Source organism: Ailuropoda melanoleuca, chromosome 4 (genome assembly GCF_002007445.2).
Source record: "Ailuropoda melanoleuca isolate Jingjing chromosome 4, ASM200744v2, whole genome shotgun sequence".
Taxonomy (NCBI): domain Eukaryota; kingdom Metazoa; phylum Chordata; class Mammalia; order Carnivora; family Ursidae; genus Ailuropoda; species Ailuropoda melanoleuca.
In genome coordinates, this window is record NC_048221.1 from 14,218,213 (window position 1) to 14,246,123 (window position 27,911).

Genomic DNA, 27,911 nt, shown 5'->3' on the forward strand with positions numbered 1-27,911 from the left:
GGTGAAACAGTGGGATGATGGTGGGGGGTGGGGAGCTGTGTGACTCCAGGTGGGGCGAGCAGGAGATAGACCTTGAGAAGAATTTTCTCAGCAGAGAGTGCCCTGGAGAAAAAGGAGAGCTGGCCTCATGGCAAGAGATTTCCAAGGTGTTTTTTTTGGGGTTTTTTTTTTTTTTTTTTTTTTTTTTTTTGGAGGGATGAGCATGTGAATCGGAGGGGAGTAGCAGGTGGTGGAAAAAGAAAATGGGTGTCCAGCCGCCTGATTCCACTCACATCCCCATGTGGCCTGGGACCGTTTACTCCACCCTGGTGAAGCTCATTGTCTCCTCTGAAGTGGGGCTGGTCGTTCTTAAGCCTCAGAAACTCCCAGCGTGGTCTAGTAAGGTTTGTCACAGTGATGATAGGAAGAAGCCTTGGGACTTACCGATGTTCAAGAATGAGGGAGAAGAGGGCAGGTGAATGGCCACAGAGCCCTATGGGAGGCAGATGGTGACATCAGGGTCAGTTGCCTTCACAGTTGCTGAGTTCCTTATGGTCCAAGCAGCCTAGATGTCAGTGAGAGGGGCCTGCCTGAGGGTGTGGGAGAGGAGGTGGGGAGTGTCTGATGGGTGGAGATGGGAGACATACCAGACAGTTTCTAATCCCCTTCCCTGGGTCCCAGGCCATAAGACTGGTTATTTTTAGAGCTTAAATCTTAAAAATAGCTGTGATGTAAATAACCACTTTGAAAAGCTTTGTTCCAGTCTTAGTATGACTGAGACCTGGTGACACGCAGTTCCTCAATGCAGGGCCTTGATAGCTTTCAGAAACAACTTTAACACAACCACACTCTAAAGAAAACAACCAGTCCAGGCACACAGCATTACCTTCCTTTGAGGCAACTTACAGTATCCATGGGCAGTGTGGGAAAGCGTGATCTGTGTAGCATATTTTAGGGAGCTCACAGCCCGGAAATTGGGATGCTCAGGGGCTGCAGGTCCCTGGAGCCATTGAGTTTGGTGAGAGGGTCTGAGAAGGCCCACAGTGGTGGTTTGAGCAGGGCCATGGCGCGCCCTCTGGAGCGGGTGGGAAGGGCAGGCCATGGGGTGCCCTCCAGAGAGGAAAGAGTTAGTGTTCTGGGCCTGGGTGGAGCGCAGAAGCTTGTGGGACGCCTGAACGTGAGGATGGAAGTGGACATGTTGGGAGGAGGGAGAGAGGCCTTTGCCTGGAGAATGGAGGTATGGGGGGAATGGGGTGTGAGATGGACAGGACAGTGTCTTGGCATTGGGAGCCTGGGGCACCCAGCTGATTTTCAAGGGAAGCCTATGCTTGGCCTCCCCATCTGCAGATGCAGGGTGTCTAGGGTGCCCTGGGCAGTGCCATATTCTCTGTGAATTGGGTAAGTGCAGAGCCTGTCCAGTTGCCGCTTTTAAGGCCACAAGAACAGGGTTACCGAATTTTGTTGGCTTATAATTGAATAGATTTTATAGGAAAATTACGGGGTATCTGTGGGGTGAGTCCTTTGAAATTTCTAGTATGCCTCACTTTTCAAAACAACTTGGGCAGCAAGAGAAAGCCATGTGGGCCATGGCGTGTCAGGAGGGCTCCATTGAGGAGCCTTTGCTCAGACTAGCACTTGCCATGGGAAGCCCTTTGCTGAAAGCATTGGTATAATCCCCTTTCCGTCTTGGCTATGTGAAAAATATCTTCTCCATTTGCTGTGTTAGAAATTTGAAAATATTTATTCTGTCCTGGATTTAGTCATCATATCTCCTTAGACACCTCTGGCCTGAGACAGTTTCTCAGACTTTCTTGTTTTTGATGACCTCAGCAGTTTTAAGGAGAACTGGTCAGGTGTGTTGTGGGAAATCCCTTAGTTGTGATTTGTCTGGAGTTTTTTCATGGTTGGCCTGGGGTGATGGGTTTGAGGAGGACCACAGATGTAAAGTACCCTTCCTTCAAGCCTTGTGAATGCTCACACACATGCTTTTCTTCTGGGTGGCTGTCCTGCTTTGGTATGCAGGAGAAGTGTTTTATCTTGTCAGAGAATATTAAAAAGACATGTGCTCAAGGGTTGAAGTTTAATAAAGTCAATAGCATGTACTTCATCCAGGGCTTTGCCTGTAGCATGGTGTCACTGAGTACTGGCAGTTTGGCACTACTGTCCTAACTTGGTGAAAAAGGCAGTTGTCTCAGCGTTACAACGACGACCTGGCAGAGCCCAGTGCAATGCAGAGGAGCTTAGGTGGGCTGGGAATAGGCTGTCTAGAGTGGGCATAGACAAGGACGTCCATGAGGGCTGTGTGCTTACATCTCAGGCAGCAGTGGTTAATGGCCTGCTGGAGTCAGACAATAGAAGGAAGGGAAGCCTTCAGCATGAGACCTTGTCCCCAGGGACCTCTGACTACAGGGCAGGTGGCCAGATGAGTCAATTCAGAGCTAAATTACAGCTGCAAAGGTGATGGGGGCTGTTATGGTTGTGCACATCATGTTCAGTGAGGATGGGGGAAAGAGCTGGGGCGTCATTTGTGAACTGGGTGCACGTTTAATGCCTTTTACATTTTACAACATCCCCTGGAGGTCAGTGGAATCCCATTCTGCAGATGAAGGAACTGAAGTTCATTGAGGTTTGGTGACTGGGTGGAGCCCTCACAGCTGCAGACGTACGACTAGCTTCCCATGGTCCTGCTGCACTCAGAGCAGCTGGAGCGGGTCTGGTGGGCGTGAGGGACACCGGAGCTATGCTGGGAGGGCAAGTTGGGATTTGCCAGGCGAAGGTGGGGGAGAATCAAGCAGTTTGAAATACAGATTTTTAGGGGCGCCTGGATGGCTCAGTCGTTAAGCGTCTGCCTTCGGCTCAGGGCGTGATCCCGGGGTCCTGGGATCGAGCCCACATCAGGCTCCTACGCTGGGAGCCTGCTTCTTCCTCTCCCACTCTCCCTGCTTGTGTTCCCTCTCTTGCTGGCTGTGTCTCTCTCTGTCAAATAAATAAATAAAATCTGAAAAAAAAAATACAGATTTTTAGAAGGGGGAAGTAAATTTCCAGGCAAAGCAAGCACTTTCCATTTATCACAGAAGTTTGTAGTTGCTGCAAGCTGGAGAGCAATGTTTGTTTCCGGTGTGTAGTTTTCATTTGCACACAGGTGACTTTCTCTTGCTGTGAGTTGGTGAGGGAGCTGGCATCCCAGGAAGTGTGTTTGGGTTCACGTGATGTAGGGAGTCCCTTCATGCTGCAGAGTGCTCCTGGGTTCTCGTTGTGTTCCTCCCTGGAGGAAGGTTGGTCTGGCATGTGGGTGTGGTGACCAGATGGAGGTATCACTAGCATTGGTGCTGTGGCATTCGGGGTCCCATGCTCCTTTTTCTTTTACTCTCCCAGGCCCCGGACCCTTTAGGAGTCTGGATTCCAGAGTACTGAAACCCCACCCAGCTTTCTTGGGCAGGTGGCAGTCCATGTGTAGCGAGAGTTGTTTCCCAGTCAAGTCCAAGGACTACATCCATGTTTTCACGCTGTCCTCTCTTTCTCACCTCGGGGTCTCGGCATGTGGATGCTGCTGGCTGTCCAGGATCCTAAGAATAAATAAAAATATTTTCCTCTTTAATCTAGTCCAAAAATGGTATTTGATAACCTGAGTTAGAGGTGTCAGAGTTGACAGTCGTGTGGAATGCATTCTCTTCCACCCTCTGACTGTTTCTTTTTCTGGGGTGCCATTGAGCCCTCTGTAGGCCATGGGCACCCAGCTGATCTGACTCATGGTGGAGGCCTGGGTCCCAGTCCAGTGCAGGGTACACATGGCAGCCCTCGGTGTCCCAGAGTTGGGCGGGATTACCAAGGGTCCACAGAAGCCTGGGCCTAGTGTGAGCCCAGGTTATCTGCAGGCCTTAGGTGTGTGACCTCAAGAAGTCATGCCTTTCTGACTGTTTTCCTCGCGTGTAGAGTGGAGTGACGATCAGGCAGTTGAGAGGATTGCACAGAAGTGTGCATCTTGGTGGTTGTCACAGAGATGGCCCTTGTAAAGGGTCCGTAAATGTCTTGGGTGATTTTTCCAAACCTGTGGTAGGTCAGCCTTTAAGTTCTATGATTGGTCATTTGTAACAAGTGCCCCTTCCCAGATTTCTGAGCAGAGCATACTGAATTGGATTTAGCCTTTCTAGTGTTACCAGATCCTAGCTGGCTGCTGGCAGGGTTATGCTTCTGTGACCTCCTTGGGTGGATGCTGGCCCTGAAGGCTGCCCGCATTACCATTTGGTGTTGGGGCCTTTATGTGGGGTCACAGCTGGTTTCTCTGGCCCAGGGAGTGCTCTGTTTCACCCATCCTTGCCTTGTCTCTACAGCCCTTGGTAACTCTGCACACTCCTGAAACTGGCCTCTGTTGTTCAGTTGGAGTGAAGTCCTCTGGGCCTCCCTGGCCAGGCTGTGACTTCCGGAGGCTCCTGTGTTCCTAGAAGGAGCCCCAGCAGGACAGGCTGAATGCTTCCTGGCCTTGCTGACAGCACAGCACTCTCTCCTCTGCTCTGGCCATGTGTCTTGTGACTGCCCTCCTCTGTGCTGGGGGCACTGGAGGGGGTATGGGCTCTCAGGGCCAGAGCCTGGCTACAGGAGCTCCTTCTCTTTCTTCTGAGATGTTCAGCAGTAGCTGTGGCAGGGTGCGCCATAATGGATTCCGAGAGTGATAGCTGGACCTGAAGTCTCCAGGAAGAATGATGGCTGGGTTTCAAAAATCTCATCCCCAGCTGCTCACCTCCATGGCCTCTGTGGCCAAGAAACAAAATGTGTTCTGACTTCCCAGTCCCTACAAAGCAGGCTCTGCGCTTTTCTCTTGACATCCCAGCCAACAGAGTGTCAAGTTACAGGGCTGGGAGAAGTGGTAATGGATGCCAAGAAGGGAGTCCAGGGAGTTGAAGAGGGGCTGGGGCAGGCAGGAAGCAGGTGGGCTCCAGGGCCCTGGGGGTCTGGGGAGGGGACCAGGCACCCGGCAGTGCCTACTGTCCCCTAGGGCAGGCAAGTCTTCAGCTTTGGGGCACAGCCTGTGTCTGTGTGCAGCAGAGCTCCCTTTCTAATCACACCAAGTGTCTTACTGAACAGCTCCCCTTGGGAAAGGGGGCGGTGGTGAGGAGTCCTAGTGAGCAGCTCCCATGTCCAGATGGCCATGACAGATCCCAGAGGTATGAGTAGGGGCCAGTGAAATGTTCCCAGGTGGTAGGACTAACCTGGGAAGTTGTGGTAACCATCTTTCTCTCTTGTAGGACTTTTCTGGAAGTGTTTCTGGAATGGAGATGCTCATTAGATTAAGCATGCAGAATTGCTTTCTGGCTTTGATTCACACCGCTCGGTGTAATGCTTGAGGCTGTGGTGGCTTCCAGACCCACAGATGGCCCCCTCCTTTCCTGTGGGACCCTCTGTTCACTTCCTTTCTTTTTTGAGCAGCTCTGGTCTCAGGCCTTTCTGGAGCTGTGCTTCCATATCCTCTCAAGTCTGCATTTGCTGTGGCCATCCCTCATGCACAGAGAACTGCTGGTCCTTTTGGGGGGATTTGAGGTTCAGCAGGGGTGGTTGCTTGGGTAAACTGTTTCTTTCCCACATTCTTTCTCCCTGCTTTGTCCCAGGTAATTTCTAGAGTGGGTCTCCTTGCTGGGAACAGTCTGAGAAAGGATACGGAGTAACAGTGGTGTGGACTAGTTCCCTGGGGCAGAGCTGGGCTGTCAGCCCTGTTGGCTTAGTGGTTTAAAGTGCTGATGTATTGGTGTAGCATTGTCTGTCCTGTCTTCCGGTTGGGTGGTCCTAGCTGGGCGCTGCTTCTTGGGCTCTTACCCTTGCAGTCCTTTTTCAACCAGGCTGGATGTCCCCAGTGGCTTTGTCACTCATATAAGATGGCTAGGCCCATCTCTTTGTGTCTTTGACCCTCTTTCCATACAACTAACTGACATCCTCAGCACAGTGTGAGACCCCACCAGAGCATGCATTCTTAGGGCCCAAGCAGAAACTGCGAGGCTTCTGTGACCTAGCCTCAAAAGCTTCCAGCATTGCTTCCTCTGCATTCCTGTAGTTCACAGAGTGAGCCACAAAACCAGCCCAGGTTCTGGGGACAGGACTGAATGAATGTGTGAACATGGAGAGGTATGAACGGTCTCATCAGGGTGTAGTGTGGTGGTCTGTACATGATTTTGTTGGCTGTATTAAGGCTCCTTCTTAATATCCACCAAAGTCCTGACTCACAGGTTAGGAGTTGTGCTTCCAGGACCTATTGCTTGAAAAGACAGACATGATGACACAGAATGTAGAAATCCCTTTTTTAAGAGAGAGAGGGACTGCCCGAGCAAGCGGAGATTAGAGAGAGAATTTTAAGCAGGCTCCGCACTCAGCGCGGTCTCATGACTCTGAAATCATGACCTGAGGTGAAATCAAGAGTTGGACGCCTAACTGACTGAGCCATCCAGGTGCCCCTTCAAAAATCCTTTTAAGTGAATTTGCACATCCTTTAACAATGTGGCATCTGTAAATGTGGAAAAAGCTGACCACATGTGCAAGGTCATCAGTCAGTCTCTACAGGCATCACTGGATTCCTCATACAGGCATCACTGGATTCCTCATGAACTAACAGACCCCATCCTGGAACCAGGTGCTGAGGAAGAGGTGGGCACATCCACCAGCCATGTTGCCTGAGTACCCACTGTGCCAGGTCCTGCTTTAGCTGCTGGGACAGAGCAGGTCATAAAACAGATAACATTCCTGCCCTTCCTGGGTTTGAGAATATTCAAGTATTAACCCACAGTGGCCGGTTGTCTGCTCTGTGCCAAGTTTGCATTCATGGCAAGCAGCTCTTCACTGTTTTAGGAAAGATTGGGGCCTGAACCTCCCTGATGATCTCCTAGGGTGTCCAAGCCTCCTCAGCACTGAGGTTGCACTCACCAGAAATCCTGAGGGGCAGCAGGGCAGGAATTCCTGTCCTGGTGTAGGAGGCACAGAGAGGGAAATGTCCTGTCATGGGCTCTTCACTTACAAGAGGCAGACCCAAGTGAAATTCAGACGGTTTTTTGGGGGAGGCCCCCAGTGTGCAGGCCTGGTTCATAGTGCCTACTTATGTGAGCTTTCATGAGGATAGCCACAGGCCTTGGAGTAGGCCCTGTGGCCTGTCCACCACTCCCAGCCAGTGTGGCACTAGGGGAAGATTCCTGCCCCTCTGGCTCTGGGGAGGTGGGGGGCATCACCCCCTTTCCTGGAGGTGTGGTGTCTCGTCAGGGCTGGACCCCTCTCATCCATTGCTTATTGGGTCACCCTGGGAATATCCTGGCCCTTATCGGAAGCTGTGGTGCCTGGGCCTCATGGAGACAGGCTCTGAGTGGGACTGTGGGGCCCTGGCTCCTGTGCCTCCAGGATGGCCTCCAGCCCCAGCTTAGGTGGGGGAACCTGCCTGACAAACAGGTAATGACAGTGTCGCCCTGCAAGGCTGTGGGGTAGTGGGTTGACCCAGTAGAAAGGTGAAGATAACTTTATTTGGACTAGTTTGCTGGAGTGAGGGTGAATAAGCTGGTTGCTGGCAGGGAAGCCTCTGCTCAGGCCTGTGCTGCCCTTCATGGAACCCCAGAATTCTGCCCTGAGCTCCCCACCCCCATGATGGATAGTACTGGGCATAGCTAAGAAGGCTTCCTCAGGCGTGCATGCTGTGGGGGGTGTTCCCCATGAGTGCACTAGGGGAGTGCTGGTCATGCTCCCAGGGCTGGCGTGTTGGAGGACTGGGCCAGGCAAGGACCTTTCTGAGGGCCCATGGTTTTAAAGTTGTGTCTTGAAGTGTGACTTGGGGCTCACATGGGGGCCTCGGGAGTGGTGGTGGGGGAACATTCCATGGAGGGACCCATAGTGAAGGCAGGAGGAACCCAGGCAGGATGTATCTGTGGGTAGGAGCCTGGGGTACAGGGGCTGGGAGCTGAAAAAACCAGTTGATCCATTTGGCCTGGGGGCTGTGAATGGGCTCCAATGGAGGAACACACTAAGGTAGGGTTTGGTGGAACCAAGGTGAAGTGGGTGAGGCTGGTGCTAGGTCTAGCGATGGTCTCCATCCCACCCTTAATCACTGCTAGTAAGTAGTTACCTGTCTCTTCCCATCCAGCCAGACCCAAAAGATAAGGGGAAGAGAGAGGGCTCTGGCAGGAATAGTTGTGGCTGGCCATACCTGTCTCCTCAGGCTGGCCCCTGAGGTGGAATTTGTTGTCCTGAGGCCTCTTTGGGCCTCCAGTCCTCTTTGGCTTCCCTAGCGTGTGCAAGAAAGAATCTTGGGGATCAGGGCACCTGGGTGGCTGGGTCAGTTGAGCATCTGCCTTTGGCTTGGGTCATGATCTTGGGATCCTGGATCAGGCCCCACATTGGGCTCCCTGTTCAGGGGAGAGTCTGCTTCTCCCTCTCCCTCTGCCCCCACCCCCACTGCTTGTGTTCTCTCTCTCTGTCAAATAAATAAATAAAATCTTTAAAAAGGGGGGGGGGAAGAATCTTGGGGATCTTGTGAAATACAGTCTTTGATGGAATAGGTCTTTAGGGTAGCAAGATGCTGCATTTCTTTGCGCTCCAGTGAAGTTTTCCCTGCTGTTCAGTGAGCCAAGGGAAGTGGTGGTCCATTCCCACCTGTGGATATGCCCTTACTTGCCCCTCCCCTCCTGGTTTGGGGGTCTGTCCCTCCTGATGGATCCTGAGAACAGAACTGCCTTTTATCCAGGGATTTATTCCTGTTGCTTGGCACAGCACCTGCTTTCTTAGTGGGTTTTCAGCAAATACAAGTGAGTGAGTGAATGAACAAATGTGGACGAAGTGTCCCTTTCCCATGCATCAGGCAAGCCCTTTCAGAGAACACCAAAGGTCAGAGCTGCCAAGGACGAGTTCTGTTTTCTTGATGAGACCATTTCCCCTGGAATGGGCTGGAAGGACACTAAATTTTAACTTTGCACAGACTGCTGATTACTGAGTGGTTGGGATGGTAGCCTGGTGCTGTGGACATGGGATCTGTCATTGAGTTAGGATTATATAATCCCTCCCTTCCCTCTAGGAAACTTGATGGAAGTTCCAAGCAGGTAAAAGAACTTTTGTATTTGGTTAGCCAGGGCCGGCATACAGGGGAGGAGGTGATGAGACCATTTTTGTTGATAATAGCATGGTCTGCTTCCAGGGGTGTTCATAGGGTCACATAAAAATCTCTTTTGATCATAATATTTTACATCAGAGTTCCCAAGATGGGCAGGATGGGCTTATTGGATTGCTCTGAAAGCATGTAGCTTCCAAATAAACTTGGTGCCCTCACGCCCCCCCATGGACTGTAGGCAGGAAAGCAGTGTACCTGGCCACAATGCTCTCTCCCCGCCTCCCCCCCCAAATCTAGCATGTTGGGCTAGATTTCCTCTGCTTTTGTTCTTCTGCCTAAATGCTTTTATAATTTAGAACAATTTTTTTTTAAAGAATGCCCATAGTAATTTTTAGCCTGTGTCAAAAGGGGTGTTCTTTCTCCTGAATTAGAAGAACTCTCTGAGAAAGTAGTGGGAAGACCTTTGAAGCACCTTTACTTTAAAAATTGAGCGTAGGAAAGTTTTCCATGTTGTCAGCTAGAGGAACTGGTGGCCTCTCTGTGGAAGAGGTGGCCCTGGCCCCTGTAATACACCAACAGTTCCTCGTGGGCTGGTGCCACATAGGAAGTGCCTGCAGCTGGGCAGCCCAGGGTGAGCTGGGTGCCTCCATTTTCTGACAGCACCTGAACCTTACCTCACTTCTCAAAATGAAGGCTGCGTGTCACAAACTGGTTAGAACTGGCTGTTGCCATGGTTTTCATGTTGGAAGGCACAGTTAAAGGGTCACATGACCAAGGAGGGAAATGCCTTTGTCACATGACTTTTTGGTGGCTGATTAGCATACAGGAAGTTGACTCCCTGCTGGCTGCTGGGATGCTGAGTGATCATTGATGGGGGTGGGGGTGATGTCATCTCTTGGTTGAGTTATTGATTACTCTCAGGCCAAGATGAGACCTGGGAGTCCTATGGTCAGAGTGGCCATCTCAGGAAGCTTCAGCCTCCAGATGGTCTCGGTCCCTCAGCCTGCCCTCTTCCCTCAGGCAAATTTGAGTTTTGTTAGACCTCTCAACCTTCAGAAAAAGTGCATGCCCTCAGTAAGATGATAAAAAGTGATTACCAGTGTCTCAGTGCACTCTTGCTCAGGAAGTGTCTGCAGTCTGCAATTCTAGACTTGGTTCTGCCTGGGCTGCTGCTCTGTCTGCATGCAGCCACCTGGGAACCCACCTGGGCTGGGACCAGCGGCTACAGCTCCCCTGCTGGGGCCTTGCACTGCCCCTCAATATCTGTGTCTGCATCCAGAGAACCTGAATGGAATTGGAGCCCTGAGGTCACCTTGAAAGTCGATCTTGTGCAGAGTGGGCAGTCAGCAGGGAGACATACAGAATGAGTGGTGGTTCCCAAATTGCATTGGTCTTTCGTTTGGTGAGGCCTGAATGTCACGTCCTGGGTTACTTTATAAATAGCCAACCAGTTTCCGGACTTGAGAATGCGGGTTAATCACCCTAGTGAGGAGACTGTATACATTGAAATGGCACCTTTTGGTCTACTCCCCTGATCTCTTCTGAGAGTTCGGCCAGTACCTGCACTGGTTCAATCAAATCATGTTTAGGAGTATTGAGGTGTAACCACTATGTGGCTCTTTAGGAGGTATGGAAGAGCCCTGGTTGCGGGGAAGGGTCCAGGGGCAAACATGAACCCTCAGCATTTGGTCCTCTCTGCCCATCCTTCCCTAAAGACAGAGCTCATTACAGGACTGGAAAAGGCAGTTCAGTGGGATCTTAAAACTAGTTCTCCATCTGTAACTCTTTCCTTGCTGTGCTGGGGTCTAGCAGGAGTGGGACAACCAGACCTATTTCTCCTGATTAACTTTATCGAGTTTGTTCACTGGGTCACAGTGCCACCTAGTGGGTTTGTTTGGTCCTCTGCTGGTTTTCCTACTAATGAAAAGGATCCATTCTAACCCTTCAACACAAGTGGAGGCCAGATCTTGAGGGAAAGTTTACATTGGGCCCTCAGCAAACAGCTGCTTGGTTGGGGACAAAGCAGTGTCTCTGGGACCTTGTGTGTGGGGTCAGCGACACAGTAGAAGCTCAGCATCACACTGTCACACTAACACACAGGAGCCCTGACAACAGGCCAAGAAAGACCCTGCCTCAGCCCCAGAATCCTAGGGTTTTTTTTTTTTGTTGTTGTTGTTGTTGTAAGATTGTCTGTTTATTTTGAGAGAGAGCATGCACGCATGTGCGTGCCTGCACGAACAGGGAGAGGGGCAGAGGGAGAGAATCTCCAGCAGACTCTGCCCTGAGCATGGAGCCCTACCCAGGGCTCGATCTCATCACCCCGAGATCACAACCTGAGCTGAAATCAAGAGTCGGCACTTAACCGACTGAGCCACCCAGGCACCCCTCAGGCTGAGCATTTTTATCGGCCACTGAACCACATGGTAGAGAAGAGAGCTGCGGTGTTTTCCAAAATGGCCATATCACCCTTGAATACAGGTGTCCTCAGCCCTAGGTGCAGAGAAGTGGGCACCAAGAATAGTCCTGGCTTGGGGCTAGCTGTCGGTTTGGGTGCCTCGTGGTGAGGACAGTGAGAGAAGTCAGTTTGGGTGTGTGGTAGGGAGGAAGCCCAAGGAGAGAGGCTGGGGAGAGTGAGTGGGGCAGCCGTGCTCTCCACCTCCTTGCTGTGATTGTGTTTAAATCTGGGCATCTGTGGTGCGTGGGTGCTGGGCTCTGGGGAATGGTGTCTGGTAGAGCGTCCAGGCGGTCTGGTAACAACCTGTTTTCCCTGCTCCACAGTGATATGAAGTCTGAGAGGAGAGCCCCCTCTCCTGATGTGATTGTGCTCTCTGACAATGAGCAGCCTGCAAGCCCAAAGGTGAACGGGCTGACGAAGGAGGCTTTGAAGGAGACCAGTACCGAGGCCCTCATGGTGAGCCTTGTCCCCATGTTGGGGGGGTGACCCTGCCTGACAATATTCCCAAATGGTGTTGGTGATGGTGGGGTCTGTGCTCCCTGGCTGTGGCTCTCCTCTTCAACTCTTGTTTTCTTGCCCTTGCAGAAAAGCAGTCCTGAAGAACGAGAAAGGATGATTAAGCAACTGAAAGAAGAGTTGAGATTAGAAGAAGCAAAACTTGTTTTACTAAAAAAGTTGCGGCAGAGTCAAATACAAAAGGAAACTACCACACAGAAGGTGTGTGTGTGTGTGTGTGTGTGTGTGTGTGTGTGTGTGTGTCCATTCTCTGCTCAAGAGTCAGCAGGAGCCAATTAAAACGAATGGAAATCCACACTCGTTACCTTGGCCCACCTCAGTGCCAGGAACAGGAGTAAGGGTCAAGGTCTGAAATGGAAATTTGAATTATAGATTTTGGGAAAAGGAAGTCGCAGTAAGAGGATATTACAGTGCGTTTTGGTTTAGAATATTCTCGATCTGAGTATGTAAAACTCCTTGTAGATGAGAAGCATCAAGAAAACAGAGAACAGATGTCTTAGAAACTGCTGGAAGTTCTGGGTTCTTAAGAGCTCTTTCCCAGACCCATTTATAGAGAGGCCTCCTACCCTGTGGGTGGGCCATACTGGCCATCAGGGGCTATCATGGTTTGGTGGACAGATTCCCTAATGCTGCAGGGGCATGCCACAGTGCGGCCCAGGCCCCAGAGTCTCTGTCCTGGGGCTCCTACTGCTATCTCCCCTGATGTCCGAGGCTCTTTTTGCTGCTTCTAAATGCAGGTCACCATGTAGGCCAATGTCAGGTTTGTTTTGTTGGGTTTTTTTAAGCTACCCTTCCTTTTACTTGAACCACTATCTCAGTAAAGCAGAAAGTAAATGTATCGTGGGCTGTATGAGCTGACAGAGTATATAGAACACAGTTTCTCTTAAGGGAACAGGACAGGAGGATACTCATTGGTCTCACTTAGGGCTTTGCTTCAGCTCCCACTCGAACACAGTCAGTAAGTGGACAGAGCCTGCCTATTACCTGTTTCCTTTCCAATTATTTAAGACTCAGTGTAGTGAACCAAGTCTGTCCCTGTCCCTAATCTAGTGGAATATGTTAGTTTAAGAAGTGCCTGGACTCAGTGTTTTCTCACCAAGGTTGGGATTAAGCTACTCAGGCCTGAGGTGCTTTGCCTCAGCCACCACTACCAACCCTTCACATCCCCTGGAAGACAAAACCTGCTCTTGAACCACAGTGTGAAGTCAATTATCCCCAGGGGTGAGGGGTGTTGGAAAGTCTGTCCTCTGCCCATTTCAAGTGTGTCAGTTCCTACTATAGACTTGAGCAGGCTGGAAGCAGAACCTTATAGCCTGGTGCCTTTGGGAAGAGGAAGAGAACTAATCTTCCTCTGTCTGGATTGTGTGTAAGGGGAGTGGGGCTGACAACCCTCTCATCTCTTGCATGTCCTGCTCTCTTACAGCCCGCAGGCTCTGCTGGGAGTGCTGTGACCACCCCTCCCCCGCTTGTGCGGGGCACCCAGAACATTCCTTCTGGCAAGCCATCCCTTCAGGTCAGTGTTCCCACTATGTTAGGCTCCTGAGCAGTCCTGATCCAGTTCCTGTGAAAGGCTGTCCATTCCTTCTGATTAGATTGGAGTGAGGCCCAAACTTAGGCCACTGTTGACATCATGAGCAAACCATGCCAGTGCTGAGAGGGCTTCTCCTATGACTGCTCCTAGCAAAATCGGAGAGAGAACCAAGATTTAAGCAGACCAAGTTTCTTTTGTTTCGACACTCCCAAGTTTGTGGGACCCAAGAGGATCTCCTGCCCACAGGGTGAGATGGGCAGAGCTCCCGCTCCCAGACACAAGACTAAGGTCTGAACAGGGGCCCACCTTCCCTCAAACAGGCCTGTGCCCCCAGCTCAGACCAGCAAGAAAGTGATACCCAGCCCAGGTTAGCTGGACTTCTGCTATGGTGGGGGTTGTGAGGGTGAAAATGTGCTACCTTGTTGGTGCAATTCACTCCTAAGTGACCCCAGTCTGCATGGCTTTTGTTGTAATCCATGTTCCTTGTTCTTTTGTGCTTAGAATAAATAGGCATTTTAGTGTCCTCCCTACCTTAAACAAGTGTGTACTTTCACAAAACAGCAAACCTGTTTGTTTAAAAAAAAAAAAAAAGCCATATAAAATCTGGGGTTTGGTGCTATTGACAGACCTCTTCAACAAGAATGCCTGGCAGTGTCATCCCACCACCCCTGGTTCGCGGCGGGCAGCAGGTGTCCTCGAAGTTGGGGCCACAGGCGAGCTCGCAGGTCGTCATGCCCCCACTCGTCAGGGGGGCTCAGGTGAGCAGGGTATGCTTGTGGGGTGTAAGAATGTGTCCAGGCTATTCCAATCAGCCACCTCACAAGAACAGCCCTTTTTAGTCATTAGGTTGGGGATTATAGGGCCCAACTCTTCCCCTCCTCCATTCTTCCTCTCATCATCTTTTTATTTTTTTATTTAATTTTTTATTAATCTTTTTTAGAGGGAGAGAGGGGTTATCCATACAGTGGGATGTTATTCAGTCTTTGAAAAGGTGGTGTCTTTTTGTTGTTTTTTGGTTTTTTTTTGTTTTTGAGAAAGAGTGCTGTGGGGGGTGGGGGGCGGGGGGGCAGATGGAGAGGGAGAGAGAGAATCCTAGGCAGGCTCCATGCCCAGTGTAAAGCCCGACATGGGGCTCAGTCTGACAACTCTAAGATCATCACCTGAGCTGAAATCAAGAGTTGGACACTTAACCAACTGAGCCACCCAAGCCCCCTGTCTCTCTCATCATCTTGTCCCCTATCCCACCCCACAGCAAATCCACAACATCAGACAACATTCCAGCACGGGGCCACCGCCACTCCTCTTGGCCCCCCGGGCATCTGTGCCCAGTGTGCAAATTCAGGGACAGAGGATCATCCAACAGGGCCTCATCCGCGTCGCCAACGTCCCCAACACCAGTCTGCTTGTCAACATCCCACAGGTGAGGCCTGTGCTGACCTAACCTAACCCTGCCCCACCCCCCCATACTCATATCAAGGGCCCCCGGGTCCTACAGCTTAGTCTGGTCTCCAGAGTAGTATGGTGTGACCTGCCTGCTCCCTCAGAGCCAGACAAGGTCTTGGATGCTCCATGGGGGTTTGGACTAGAGCTTCTCTGGGCCTGTCATGATATAAAAGTCATGGGCTGGAGTCCTGTGTTAAGAACTATGGTCTAGCAGAGGTGGGTAGGTATTGGGGGAGTGCAGACCCGAGCCGAAGGGTGGTGGGGAGGCTTCAGGTGGCATGTGGGACCCAGCATGTTTTGGAGGGATGGATGAGGCCAGGTAAAGCATCCGATGGGCCTGGAGATGGCTGGAATGGTGGGGCGGGGGGGGCACCAGAGCCTTCCCCACCCTCCTCCCCGTATGCGTGAGCACATGAGGGGAGCATGTCTGCAAATGTCCTCACAGCACCAGCACATCTATTCTTAGCCACGAGTCCTTTCACCTCTGTACAGAGCCTCTGAGATGGAGTGGGCCTGTTCCACCCAGCAAAGCCAGGAAGATGGGACCAGGGTGGGTGGGCAGGCTAGAAGCAAGAGCTTTATTGACAGATAAAATTACTGGGTCTGCAGGGGCTTTTGCTGATGGGTGTATTAGCCTCTCTTCCTCCTCTGGCGTGGTGCATCTTTGTCTGCCTTTCTCAGATAAGAGCCTGACCAGCAGGGTTCTGGGCAGCATCTCTGCCTCTCTAAAGTCAGGCCAGGCCAAGGTGCTGTGATGGCTGGTGTGTCCTCTATGTTGGGAGACCTGTTCAGCTCTGGAAGACCCTCTGTGAGGGTGGGGGTCTTGGGAAACCGTTCTGGGCTCCTTGAGTCCTATGATGTGTTGTGTGCAAGTTGTCAGGTGTGTGTATTTTCCCAGGGGTGGTATATGCTGCTTTCCTTTGATTTTCAGAAGGGTCCTCAACCCCACAAAATGGAGGGCACTGGTGTGATCAGCTCTGGGTTTTGAGGAAAGCACCTGACACGGTTGGGGGCTGGGTGAACTAGAGCAAGGAGACAGTGGAGCATTGGCCACTGGGGTCCAGATAAAGATGAGAAAGTAGTACAGGAGCACCAAAGCTCAAGAAAGGGGAAGGGGCGGGACAGGGGTTGGTCCAAAAGCTCTTCTTCTCTATAACCGCAGTGAGGACACGTGAGGTAAGGTTCTCATGAAGAAAATGCCACCAGTGCTGTAGTGATCCGCTGTCATACCCCTGTGAAGAAGGCAGCCATTTAGACCTGTGCTGGGAGGAAGGCTGCGAAGCCACAGTGACAGGACAGTGGCTGTGTTGCCTGAGTGGGGGTGCCCACTACTCTGGTCGTGGTTATGGCTTCATGGGTGTTCTCATGTGGCACAACACAGCACAGTACAGATTATAAATGTGTGAAGTTGATTGGATATCAGCTAAACCTCAATAAATGTGTTTTACAAGATTGGTCATCTCATATAGTGATGAGTTGAGTGCTGCTTTTGCATGTTGGCTTGCTGACGTCAGGCACCTCGGAGTTACTACCTTAAAGACTCATTAGTCAGTACAGCTAACAGTGCCATTCTGGGCTATGGGATCAGGCACCCCCAGCGCCCTGACCAGGTTGTTATCTCCCAAAAGCCTTCCCCAGCGTCGCTGAAAGGGACGACAGCCACCTCTGCTCAGGCCAACTCCACCCCCACCAGCGTGGCCTCTGTGGTCACCTCTGCCGATTCTCCAGCCAGCCGTCAGGCAGCTGCCAAGCTTGCACTGCGCAAACAGCTGGAGAAGACGCTGCTTGAAATCCCCCCTCCCAAGCCCCCTGCCCCGGAGATGAACTTCCTGCCCAGTGCTGCCAACAACGAATTCATCTACCTGGTCGGCCTGGAGGAAGTGGTCCAGAACCTGCTAGAGACCCAAGGTGAGTGGGCCTTGGGGCCATTTTCATCTCTTGCCACTGAAGTTTTTTCTTACATAGGTTATTTTCTTTTCTTTCTTTTCTTTCTTTCTTTTCTTTCTTTTCTTTCTTTTCTTTCCTTTCTTTCCTTTCTTTCCTTTTTCTTTCCTTTCTTTCTTTCTTATTTGACAGAGATAGGGACAGCCAGCGAGAGAGGGAGCACAGGCAGGGGTAGTGGGAGAGGAAGAAGCAGGCTCCCAGCGGAGGAGCCTGATGTGGGGCTCGATCCCAGAACGCCCTGATCCCAGGATCCCAGGATCACGCCCTGAGCGGAAGGCAGACGCTTAACGACTGAGCCACCCAGGCGCCCCTACATAGGTTATTTTCAATGCACAGCACATGTCGGAATGCTTACTGTATGCTGAGCCCTGTCTGGGGTGGGGCATCTTACGGATGACCTTTTGTTATCAGTCCTCCTGCTTGCTGTGAGGCTTAACTTTTTGCTTATTTGTTGTAGTTTTTACATTTATGTATGTATGTATTGAGAGAGAGCGTGTGCGTATTCAAGGAGTGGCAGCGGTGGGGTGGGGGTGGAGGCAGGAGACGGCGGATCTTAAGCAGACTCAACGCTCAGCGCAGAGCCCAACTCGGGGTTCAATCTCATGCTCCTGGGATCATGACCTGAGCCGAAATCAAGAGTCATACACTTAACCAACTGAACCATCCAGGTGCCCCATTAGTTTTCACATTTTTTAAAGTATTTATTATTAAAGTATGGTTGCCATACAATGTTACATTAGTATCATATGTATGATGTAGTGAATGTGGTCAACATCTATCACCTTAGATAACTTCTTAAACATGTCATAGTCACCTTTCTCTTCTTGTTGGGGCATCTTAGAGCTGAGCCCTGGGGAAGCCCAAGGCCCTGCATGCATGGTCTGAACAGCTCTGTGACATTGGGGCAGGCAGAGAGGGATGAGGAGGAATGTTTGCAGGAGGCTGACAGGCTTTGCTTCCAGACGGGTCTCTCCAGCTAGAATTTCCCAGAGCCTTGAGTGCTCTGAGCCCTGAAGGTAGGAGAGGGATGCCCATGCCTTGGCCAGAGTCACTTTATCACCCTCCTTGGAAATAGTTTGGAAAGCACCTCTTGCATGTTAGGAGGTTTTAGGGATAAAAAGGGCATATTATAGTGTCACGATCAAAAGTAACGTTGGAAATGGTGGTGGGAAGCCAGGTTGGCCCTTGAGGGGCCTTCACCAGACGATTTGAAGACGTTTCTGCTCTGAGATTGAGTTTGTGGTGAATCCTCTCCTGCATGATCTCAGCAGATGCTCAGAACTGAGGAGGAGGTAGAGCTGTAACTGGTCCAGGGCAAGGGAGGGCCTTGTAGGCTTCAGACCACATACCTTGAATTGCCCCTTGGTACATGCTGACCCCTTCCAGGGCTGCTCTTACCAGCACAGACTTGGGAGTGACAGTAATGGGGCCTGTACAGAGGAAAAACACCTTCTGCCTGCTTGCTTCTCTTCTGCAGAGAGGGAAGGAGGCACGTATGTGTAACAGGGAGTTGTGGTCCCTACAGTGCTGCTTGGCGTCAGGGTGTTGGGGGGAGGGCTCTCTTTTCCCTCTTTAGTCAGTATATCACAGAGGATATATCATATCCTTGGACATTATATCCAGTGCCTCCTAGAGGTAGAGTCCTCCCTACCTGGTTGGGGGCCAGACCCAGGGCAAAGGATGCCCAGCTGGCCACCTCAGATTTACTTGTAGCTTCCTTACTGCACCCCACCCACCCACTCAACCCCATTGCTCTTAAAATACTCTGGAACCACAGGGCCATATCAAGGACTGACCGACCATGAGTTAGGCTGAGAGTGGGAGGCCACAAAGGGCCAACACTGGCCTCTGTAAAATTGGGGATGGTGGCCTCCTCTTGTCAGGAGGCCAGGCCCAGCAGGGGAGGGTGCGAACCCTCACATGGCTTGGATGTGTCTGGATCCCTTTAGTGTCTTTTTTATGATGGAGTGATGTTGGCAAAAGAGTTGCCCTGAGGCCAGTGCAAGATGGGTGGGTGGTGGGAGGCCCAAGTCAGGATACAATGCCCACCCATCTGTAACCTGTGTGCCCTGGGCATCTGCTCTCCCCAATCATCCTGTCTCTACTTGTTCTCTCATCAGGGATCAGTATCCCTCTCGTATTGCCCAACACAGGACCTAACTGTGGGAGGAAGCTCTGAGCCCCTTTTGAGGTGTCCCCTGATACCTACCAGAGCTCCAGGCTAGGTGGCTAAAGTGCAGCCTTGTACCAGTGTCTCCACTCTGTTGTTGGTCATGCCTACTACAGCTGCCTAGAAAGAGGTACTGTGCCCTCTAGGGTTGAACGTTTGGAAGGTGATCTGCTCTTTTCACCAGAGAATGTTAGCTGCAGTTAAGGGCCTAGAGTTGGGAGCTTGGGGTGAGGGGCTCCTGCTGTCTGATCCTGTACAACCCCTCAGCATTCAGGGGCAGCTTGGGCAGGCCCAGGGCTGGAGGGAGAGGCCAAGGGTCTCTTGGTAGCATCGTCTCTGATGTTAGGAGGAAGTTAAACACTTGAGTACTCTAGACACAAAAAAGATAGTTACAGAATGCAAAAAGTGCCCCTTACTTCACTTTTTTTTTTTTTTTTTTTAAAGATTTTATTTGAGAGAGAGAGCACAAAGGGCTGGGGGAAAGAGGGAGAGGGAGAAGCAGACTCCCCGGCTGAGCGGGAGGCCGACCCGGGAGTGATTCCAGAACCCTGGGATCATGACCTGAGCTGAAGGCGACGCTTAGTCAGTTGAGACACCCAGGCACCCCTAGAGAGCACTAAAGTTCTTAAGAGTTGGTACCCAGGGCACCTAATCCATGGCATTTTCCAAAGCTGCTTAACTTCCCTTCTGTCAGCAAACCTTCTCCAAAGCCTGAGGCCGGCCTAGTGTCCACACACAGTTTGTGCCAGTACATGCGTGCCAAACAGACAGTGTCTTGGGATTTGGCTTGCTGATGCCAGCTGGGCACTGCTCCAGATCTGTCACATGTCCTCATCCTGTCCTGGGATGGTAGGGGCTCTCACTCTGGCACCCTGTTGCTATGACTTGAGCCCCCCTCTCTCTCCCTGCAGCAGGCAGGATGTCAGCCGCTGCTGTTCTGTCCCGGGAGCCCTACATGTGTGCGCAGTGCAAGACGGACTTCACGTGCCGTTGGCGGGAAGAGAAGGGTGGTGCCATCATGTGTGAGAACTGCATGGCATCCAATCAGAAGAAGGCACTCAAGGTGGAGCACACAAGCCGGCTGAAGGCTGCTTTTGTGAAGGCTCTGCAGCAGGAGCAGGAGATTGAGCAGCGCCTCCTGCAACAGGGTGCCGCCCCCACACAGGCCAAGGCTGAGCCTGCCACCGCCCCACACCCCGCACTAAAGCAGGTGAGAGTCCTCGGGGAGCCAAAGATGTGGCCCTGCGGCCTGGGAACGTGGGCTGGGCGGCCTCACCTTCTAGGAGAGGGGCCTTGGTCCCTTGGCAGGGAATTGTTGCTAGCAAGCAAGATGTTCTGATGTTCTGTCCCACATTGGGCAGTCATCTGCCTGGTTGTTAACTGTGTGTCTAAATTGCATTTAATGGTGGCCTTTGGTGGTGAAAATACTAATTTGCAGTTTCTTTAGATTTTGTAGCTTTCACGTGCAGTGTTCCGGCTGACAAGTACTTCTTGTCTAAAAGGACTTTTCTGAAAGCCACATTGAGATGCAAAAGGGGCATTTGGAAGAAATGTTCTAGCTAAATTAAGGAGAGAAGCAAGTTTGAAATCAAGTTTTTTGGCTGCTTTTTTTTTTTAATGCTTTGCTTTCTCACCCCCTGTAGACCCAAAGCACCCCGTTGGCAATTTTTTGTGTCCTCGGAAGTCATTTGTAATTCACTAATATATACATCTTCTCAAGATCCTTATATAGGGGGTGGCTGTGCTACCCTCGGAAAACGGCCCGTCCCGTGGGGACTGGGCCTCGTGTGGCCACAGCTGCTGTCCTTTGGTCACTCTAGGTCACCCTAGGCCGTCTGTGGATGGTGCTGACCTCGATTTCAACCCCCCCGTTTGTATAGGTCATAAAACCCCGGCGTAAGTTGGCGTTCCGCTCAGGAGAGGCCCGCGACTGGAGTAACGGGGCTGTGCTACAGGTCAGAACTGCGGTGCTGGGAGCCCCTGCACCGCGCCACCAACCAGCCCTCACGCCCCAGACCGTGACCACGTCAGTCGCCGACTGTCACGCTGCCTGTGTCTGTCTGTCTGTCTGTCTCTCTCTCTCCCTCCCACCTTCCCCTCCCACCTTGGTGTAACTTACCTGGTCTCCTGATTTTGGACTTTAGGGACCCTGTGTGGGTGGGAAGAGGTCGGCCAGAGCACGGAGAGGCTGCGCTGAGCGTCTCGCCCTCTGTCACCCCCTTCCCCGCGTGAGCCATCACACCCTCTCTTCACTGTAGGCCTCCAGCCAGCTGTCCCGGGGCTCGGCCACAACGCCCCGTGGTGTCCTGCACACGTTCAGCCAGTCACCCAAACTGCAGAACGCAGCCTCGGCCACAGCCCTTGTCAGCAGGACCGGCAGACATTCCGAGAGAGCTGTGAGTGCAGGCAAGGGCAATGCCACCACCAACTGGAAGAAGGCACCCCTGAGTACAGGTGAGCCACCAGCACATGGTGAGGTCCATTCCTTCCTTGCTTTTATCTAAAGACTTGCACACATACAGGGTGAACAGAAATGGCGCAGAGAGCCCTGAAACCCCAGACCTGTTCCCTGAGAGCAGCTGCTTTTGACCTTTCAGCTTAATCTCTGTTCACCAAATAGGATGCCCCAAACAAGTGATAGCCCTGGGTAAATACTAATTTCCCTCCTTTGTATGCTCTATACCCAGATTCTTAGCTCTTGACCCAAAATGTTGGGCAAAGCCAGTTTAGGTAGTGTCTCTCTCTCGCTCTCATTCACACACACACACACGAACACGTACACACCATCCAGGGGACACCTGTCAGCACAGACACTTAATCTTGCCAGTTCTGCCCCCCCCCCCACACACACACACCCCTTCCTGCCATAGGGAACACCTGTTTTTGCTGTTATGTACCTTTCTGGTGCACTAACTTAATTTCTTGTTCAACCAGATAGTGTGCTTCATTCCCTGCTCTGTGGGACACTCTTCCCACCGTCTGACTTAGGTCAGGCTGTGCGAAGTGTAAACTAGAACACGAACGTTGGTGGGGAGGTAGGGGGAAGATCCTTGGGGCAGGGGCTAGGATTTTAACTAAGGTGGGTGGCAGAGGATTCTGAGAAAACCACATTTGAGGAACAACTCAGGAGGGGAATACCCTCAGATGAGCATTCCCTAGTTTGCCACGGTCCCATCATCCCTGGGTCATCCCCCATAGCACTTTCCCTGTTTTTTATTTATGTGCTGGCATTAAGGTGACAGTTAAATATTTGTTTCCATCAAAAACAGGAAAGTGAAAGGTAGGCACAAAGGGCCGAGAGAAGGAGACAGGTGAGCGCTTTCACTGTGGGAGCCAGTGCCCCTCCCTGCCCCGCCCAAGTTTGCTGTATCCCCTTAGGAAAAAAGGAGGCAACATCATGAGAATCCTCTTCCTAGGCAGAACTAGGAAAGCCAGGCTGGCTGTGCAAACAAAACAGGGGAGTCAGCTCTGTGTGCAGCTGACTATAGAGTTAGAAATGTGGCCAAGATTCAGAGCCTTCCATGGGGTGAGGCTCAGGAGAGGGAGTACATTTGTCTGGTTGCAGAAGAATCTGAGCACCCTAAAGAGCATTTGTAAACCTAAGCAGGCAGAGAGACTTCTGTGCAGCATGTATAAGGTGCAGCTGAGAACTCACAGCTGTTTGAAAATTCCTTTTATGGGAAACTTTAAAAGTATACAAAATCAGATACAGGTGTGTGCACGTGTACACAGTGGTAGCAGCCATGTGAAAACCGCATATTTAAGGTAAAAGGGAATATGGGGGCGCCTGGGTGGCATAGCTGTTAAGCGTCTGCCTTCAGCCCAGGGCCTGATTCCAGGGTCCTGGGATCGAGCCCCACATCAGGCTCCTCTGCTGGGAGCCTGCTTCTTCCTCTCCCACTCCCCCTGCCTGTGTTCCCTCTCTCGCTGGCTGTCTCTCTCTGTCAAATAAATAAAATCTTTTTTTTTTTTTTTAAAAAGGGGAATATGAAGGAATAAGTAGTTGCTATGTTTAGTAGTAGAACTAGAGCTAATATATAGTAGCTTAAAAGCAGCATTTCCCAAAAGAGTTCTACCAACATTCCTAGTTCCCCTTGGTTTCTGGGCAGGACCCAGTCAAGTTTCTCCTTAGTATGTAGAGAGGTTTCCCTATTGCATTTGACCGCAGAACACTTGTTCCACAAAATGTAGTAACCTCCACTAAAAATACTCTTGGGGTAACACAGTGATGGGGGCAAGGGACAGGGCAGTCCTTACCCCCAGGCCAGCCAAAAACCTATGTGTGTTGGAGATTGGGGGGGTCATTTGTTCATTTTCCACTTGTAAAAGAGATGTTTGCTCCGTGGGGAAATTCGGAGAATACAAAAAGAAGAGAATGGTGTTTTCTACCCCAGGAGAGCAAATGCTATACTTCGGGGCTTTCCTCCCGTTCTGCCTCTGGTGTGGACACTGGTGTGTCCCTTGTGTGTAACTGAGTGCGCTACAGAGGCATCATGCTCTGTTCACCATTCCGTGTCCCTCTTAATGTTTTCATGAGAGAATATTACCATACCATTAAAAACTCTGCCATTCTGTTCTTTTGCAGGTGGGGCCCTTGCGTTTGTCAGCCCGAGCTTGGCAGTGCACAAGACCTCCTCAGCTGTGGACCGCCAGCGGGAGTACCTCCTGGACATGATCCCGCCACGCTCCATCCCCCAGTCAGCCACGTGGAAATAGTGCGAGCCGGGCCCAGTGGAGAACAGGCTCCCTCCTCCCTCCCACCTGGCCCTGCCACCTTCCACTCGGGAAGACCTCATACTCTCTGAGAAAACGAGTGAGCGAGCGCCGGCCGCGCTACAGAAGCAAGGGCTCCATTCTTGGCTGCAAAGTCTCATCGCAGCTGAGGGGCTGCTTCACAGGTGGACGAGGAATATCACTGAGGGACCTTTCCCTTGGGCTTTTTTCCTTTCTTTGCCTTTAGTTTGCCCAACACCAGCAGAAAAGTGGACCTCGGGGGCTGGTTCTGCTTCCGGCCCTTCCTTTCCGCGCCACCCCCTCCCCCCGGCAGGGTGCATGGACGGCTCACCCTGGACACTGTGACACGCTCGACGAGACCGGCGCCCGGGGCTTCTGAAGTCGAGCGGAGCGTTCTGTTTTGTTTTTGCTTTTCCCTATCTTAGCCTCCCAATCTTTGACTGCCTTCCTTCATGGCAATCTTTAGGTTGACAGATTTTTTTTTTAATCACCTCATGATGATGGAGTTTAAAGTAAACCGTGCAGATCCAGGGGTCCCTGCCGAGCACGGCCCCCATACCCCAGAGGGTGGGCCACTGACTGCCCAGCCCTCACTCTAGCGGAAGGCCTCTGCTGCTGCTCATCACGGAGACCCCAGACCTCCCACACGTAGCAGAAGAACAAACTGCAACCCAGACCCCAGCCAGAGAGCCTGGGATCCCAGAAGCCGCACACCGCCAGTAGAGGAGGGAGGAGAGAATTGGCAGCAACATCCAGAGCCTGAGTGGGAAATTGGAGGGGCGGGCTACTGTGTTTTTTGTTGTTGTGGTTTTATTTTATTAAATTTTTCCTTTTCTTTTCCTACTTATTTTGATGGACACCATCCTAAGCTGCCCTGGCCTATGCTCCTGTCAGGTGTGTCTGGTGGGGAGGTGCCCCTGCCCCTCCAAGAATTCAGGGTTTCCGTTTGGGTCTAGTTTAGAACCTTCCCTTAAAACAGGGCCATGTTGCCAGGGTTCGCCTTCAGACTGTTTTGTTTTGTTTGGTTTTTTTTTTTTTTTTTTTTTTTAACCCTCTTTCGAGTCTACAGAAATATGTCTTATACAAAGGATCAGGTCTGCTCTTAGTTGTGTTTCATTTTGGTTTCTCCCACTCCTTAAAAATCGGTTCCATGAGGATAGGCAGAAGCTGTTGTGAATGTGCTGTGCATGGGGCTGTCTCCGTGCAGGTGCAAGGGCGTCCTGTGTGCACGCACACATGTTTATCGTCGTGGAGATGGGGTACGCTGCTCCCCACTTCAGCCCCAGCCCTAGTTTTCCTATCCATGCAGTTAGGGACTTAATTTAAAATCCTTATTTTGTAGGGCCGCCTTCTTCAAAACACACTGCTACAACATTCTAATAAAGGCTCATTTAACCCCCTCTCTCATGTGTGAATATCCATGTTTAGCAACATTTTGACCCGCGGTAGAAGACCTAGGTTTGCAACATTCTAATGTTTTGTTATGTAAAACCCTATATTTCTCATTGATTTTTGTTTGGAGTGCATAACTCAGATGGGCTGAAGGAGGGGAGGGCAAGGAAGGGTGGCTTTCATTCCAAGATCCAGGGATTTGGGGGAAAGGAGGGAAATTGACATGGGGGGGTGTTTTTACACCAAAAAAATCAAGAGTATGCAAGCATTTCTATTTCTCACATTTTTCTGTGTGCCTGGCAAATAAATACTTGTCTTATACTACCCTGAGCTGTTAGCCCTCTCTGTTCAATGATATGGGCCAGATTTTCCAAATCCTTCAAGAAGGAGCACCTGGGCTGGCCACTTCCACGGGCAAACAGACCTCAGTTCTATGCAGTAACTCGGGATCAGGTGTTCAGATGAGAGTCACTTCTGCACTGGAGGGGTGTGCCAGGATTGTCGCACCCCAGCTGGGGTTGAATGGGTCTGTGACTCATGGGCCCAAGCTAAACTGTGCTGCACAGGTTGGCCCTCAACCCCAGCCCATTAGAACCTCGCTCATCACTGTGCTCAGGAACCACCTCTACTCACCTTGCCTGGCTGGACTTCTACCGGCCTCTGAGCTGTTAAGTGGGCCTCATGAATTCAGTACAAACCCGACCGCCATGGGTGGAGGATGGGCTACCGGCCCTGGCTCTGCCTCCTCCAGCCCAGGGTCCCTGGGAATAATCCCATCAGGGGCCACTTACTGTGACATGTAACTTTTTAAAGGAGACAAGAACGTGAGATGCCTTAATCTTTTGTTCATTTCTACTGTATCAAAACTCTAACACCCTTTTTTTTCTTTTGTCTCCCCCTTTGCAGTATAACTTCTCTGATAAGCCCCAAATGAGTAGTTCTTTGATGAGGTTTATGATGTTGCAGGAAAGACATATTAAATACCTCTCTGCATGTGGGGTTTGGACATACTAGGAAAGGGGTAGTAACATTAAGCGTGTTCTCCCAGCAGCAAAGCCTGTCAAAATTGGTCACAGTGCTGGGGTCCTGGTCTTCCCCCACCTCCACCCCAGGAGCCTCTGGACTGAAAGGACCTGGTTCCTAGGAGCAGTGAGAATGTGGGAGCCCCCAGTCCCAAATGATGATGATGGTCCCAAGTTATCTGTGACATGAACTCTGAATGGCAACTGGAAACTGTTCAAAATGCTAGCCACTCAAGGGTGAAGGGTTGCATGTTTGAAATGCCCATGCGTAGTAGATACATGCGTGTGCATGTAGGTACATGTGTGTCCACTTGGAGCCTCCCATTGCTCTGGCCATCCTGCGCATGTCACTGGGTCTCCAGTGTCCCAACTCTGATGTTGGGACCCACACCTTTGATAAGGCCAACAGTTGCCCTCCTCCCAGGGGTAGCCTCTGCGCCTCTCTGTATCCTAAGACATTCATGAATCAAAACTTGGCCCCAGCACAGAGGGAATGAAACACTGAGTACAGCCCTGCTGTGTGTTGGGGTTCCTGTCTCCCACGCATCATCTTCCTGTGGACAGAAAGACATGGGGAGGAGTTTTCTATATAAACATTCCCATCACAGGTGTAAATCATGGGAAAGACAGTCGTTGCTGCTGCACCATAAGGTTTTTATTTGATGCGGAGTTATGCTGCACATGATGGTTGCCTAAAGAACTTGGACTGAGCTTTTTTTTTTTTTAAAGGACAGCTAAAATTTTATAATCCTTAACAATGAAAGTGTAATAGACAGTTACACTAGTGCAGGGTATTTGGAAGGTGGGGGTTGGGGGATGGGTGGGTGTGACTCTAAATCTTTGATAATAAATGTAAAAGGTTGACCACCAAACCGGAATAGAAGTTCCAATAAACAGGCTGGAATCAATGGCTATACTTGTGTCATGAGAAAGTTTTAGAATCTGACGGAAAATAAAGAAATGGACAACGTGTTGGCTGTATTTTTCTTTCATCCCCTTGGCCCTGGTTTCCGTGCATTATTTTTGTCCCAGCTTTGGGACAGCTTGGAGACTCGGGAAGGTGTAGCAGCGTAACCCCTTGTTAATGGGAAAACAATGAGACACCTGTTTCTTGGGCTTCTTCCGGACTTTACTTCCAAAAGTGGGTGGAGTACCTCCCCAAACTGGGTGCTGTGGCTTTGCTTCTGGGCCTCCATCTTCACCAGAACCTGTGGCTTTGTGGCCTGCTTATCCACAGCTGAGAGAGCGAGGTGAGAATCCAGTGGGTGTTGGCATCCACTAGCTCTTAGCCCCTTCCAGCCTCCGCCCCAGAGTGGTAGGTTCTTCCGGGCCAATTTTCAGGCTTGGCATCTGCATTGGGTGTCTTTGCTGCAGGACGTCTTACAGATGCGGGTTCTAGAACAGATGGCTGCCCTGCCCTGCCAGCTCTGAAATGAACAATCTCTGGTGAAAATGTGTTTTCAGATGTTGATACACTGTTTCAAAGGTTATTCATAAAGTGAGACCTGTGCTCACTGGTGAATTACTTAATATTTTTTTTTAAAGATTTATTTTAGGGGCACCTGGGTGGCTCAGTCATTAAACATCTGCCTTTGGCTTGGGTCATGGTGCCAGGGTCCCGGGATCAAGTCCTGCATCAGACTCCCTGCTCAGCAGGAAGC

At 51.1% G+C, this 27,911-nt stretch overlaps 1 protein-coding gene across 5 annotated transcripts in view; it reads left to right on the plus strand.

The window, feature by feature from the left end:
- Positions 1-25,549, plus strand: part of GATAD2A (GATA zinc finger domain containing 2A) — a 97,804-nt gene extending 72,255 nt beyond the window's left edge. For 2 of the 5 annotated variants that reach the window (XM_034658128.1, XM_019797671.2), the window contains 10 exons: positions 11,822-11,954; positions 12,084-12,215; positions 13,438-13,527; positions 14,172-14,303; positions 14,798-14,965; positions 16,617-16,896; positions 20,014-20,312; positions 20,983-21,057; positions 21,361-21,556; positions 23,688-25,549. In XM_034658128.1, the coding sequence (XP_034514019.1) occupies positions 11,822-11,954; positions 12,084-12,215; positions 13,438-13,527; positions 14,172-14,303; positions 14,798-14,965; positions 16,617-16,896; positions 20,014-20,312; positions 20,983-21,057; positions 21,361-21,556; positions 23,688-23,818 (1,636 nt within the window). In that variant the 3' untranslated portion in view covers positions 23,819-25,549. The remainder of the gene's footprint in view (positions 1-11,821; positions 11,955-12,083; positions 12,216-13,437; positions 13,528-14,171; positions 14,304-14,797; positions 14,966-16,616; positions 16,897-20,013; positions 20,313-20,982; positions 21,058-21,360; positions 21,557-23,687) is intronic. The other 3 variants (XM_034658129.1, XM_034658131.1, XM_034658132.1) reach the window with 3 other exon arrangements.
- Positions 25,550-27,911: the final 2,362 nt, after the last annotated feature.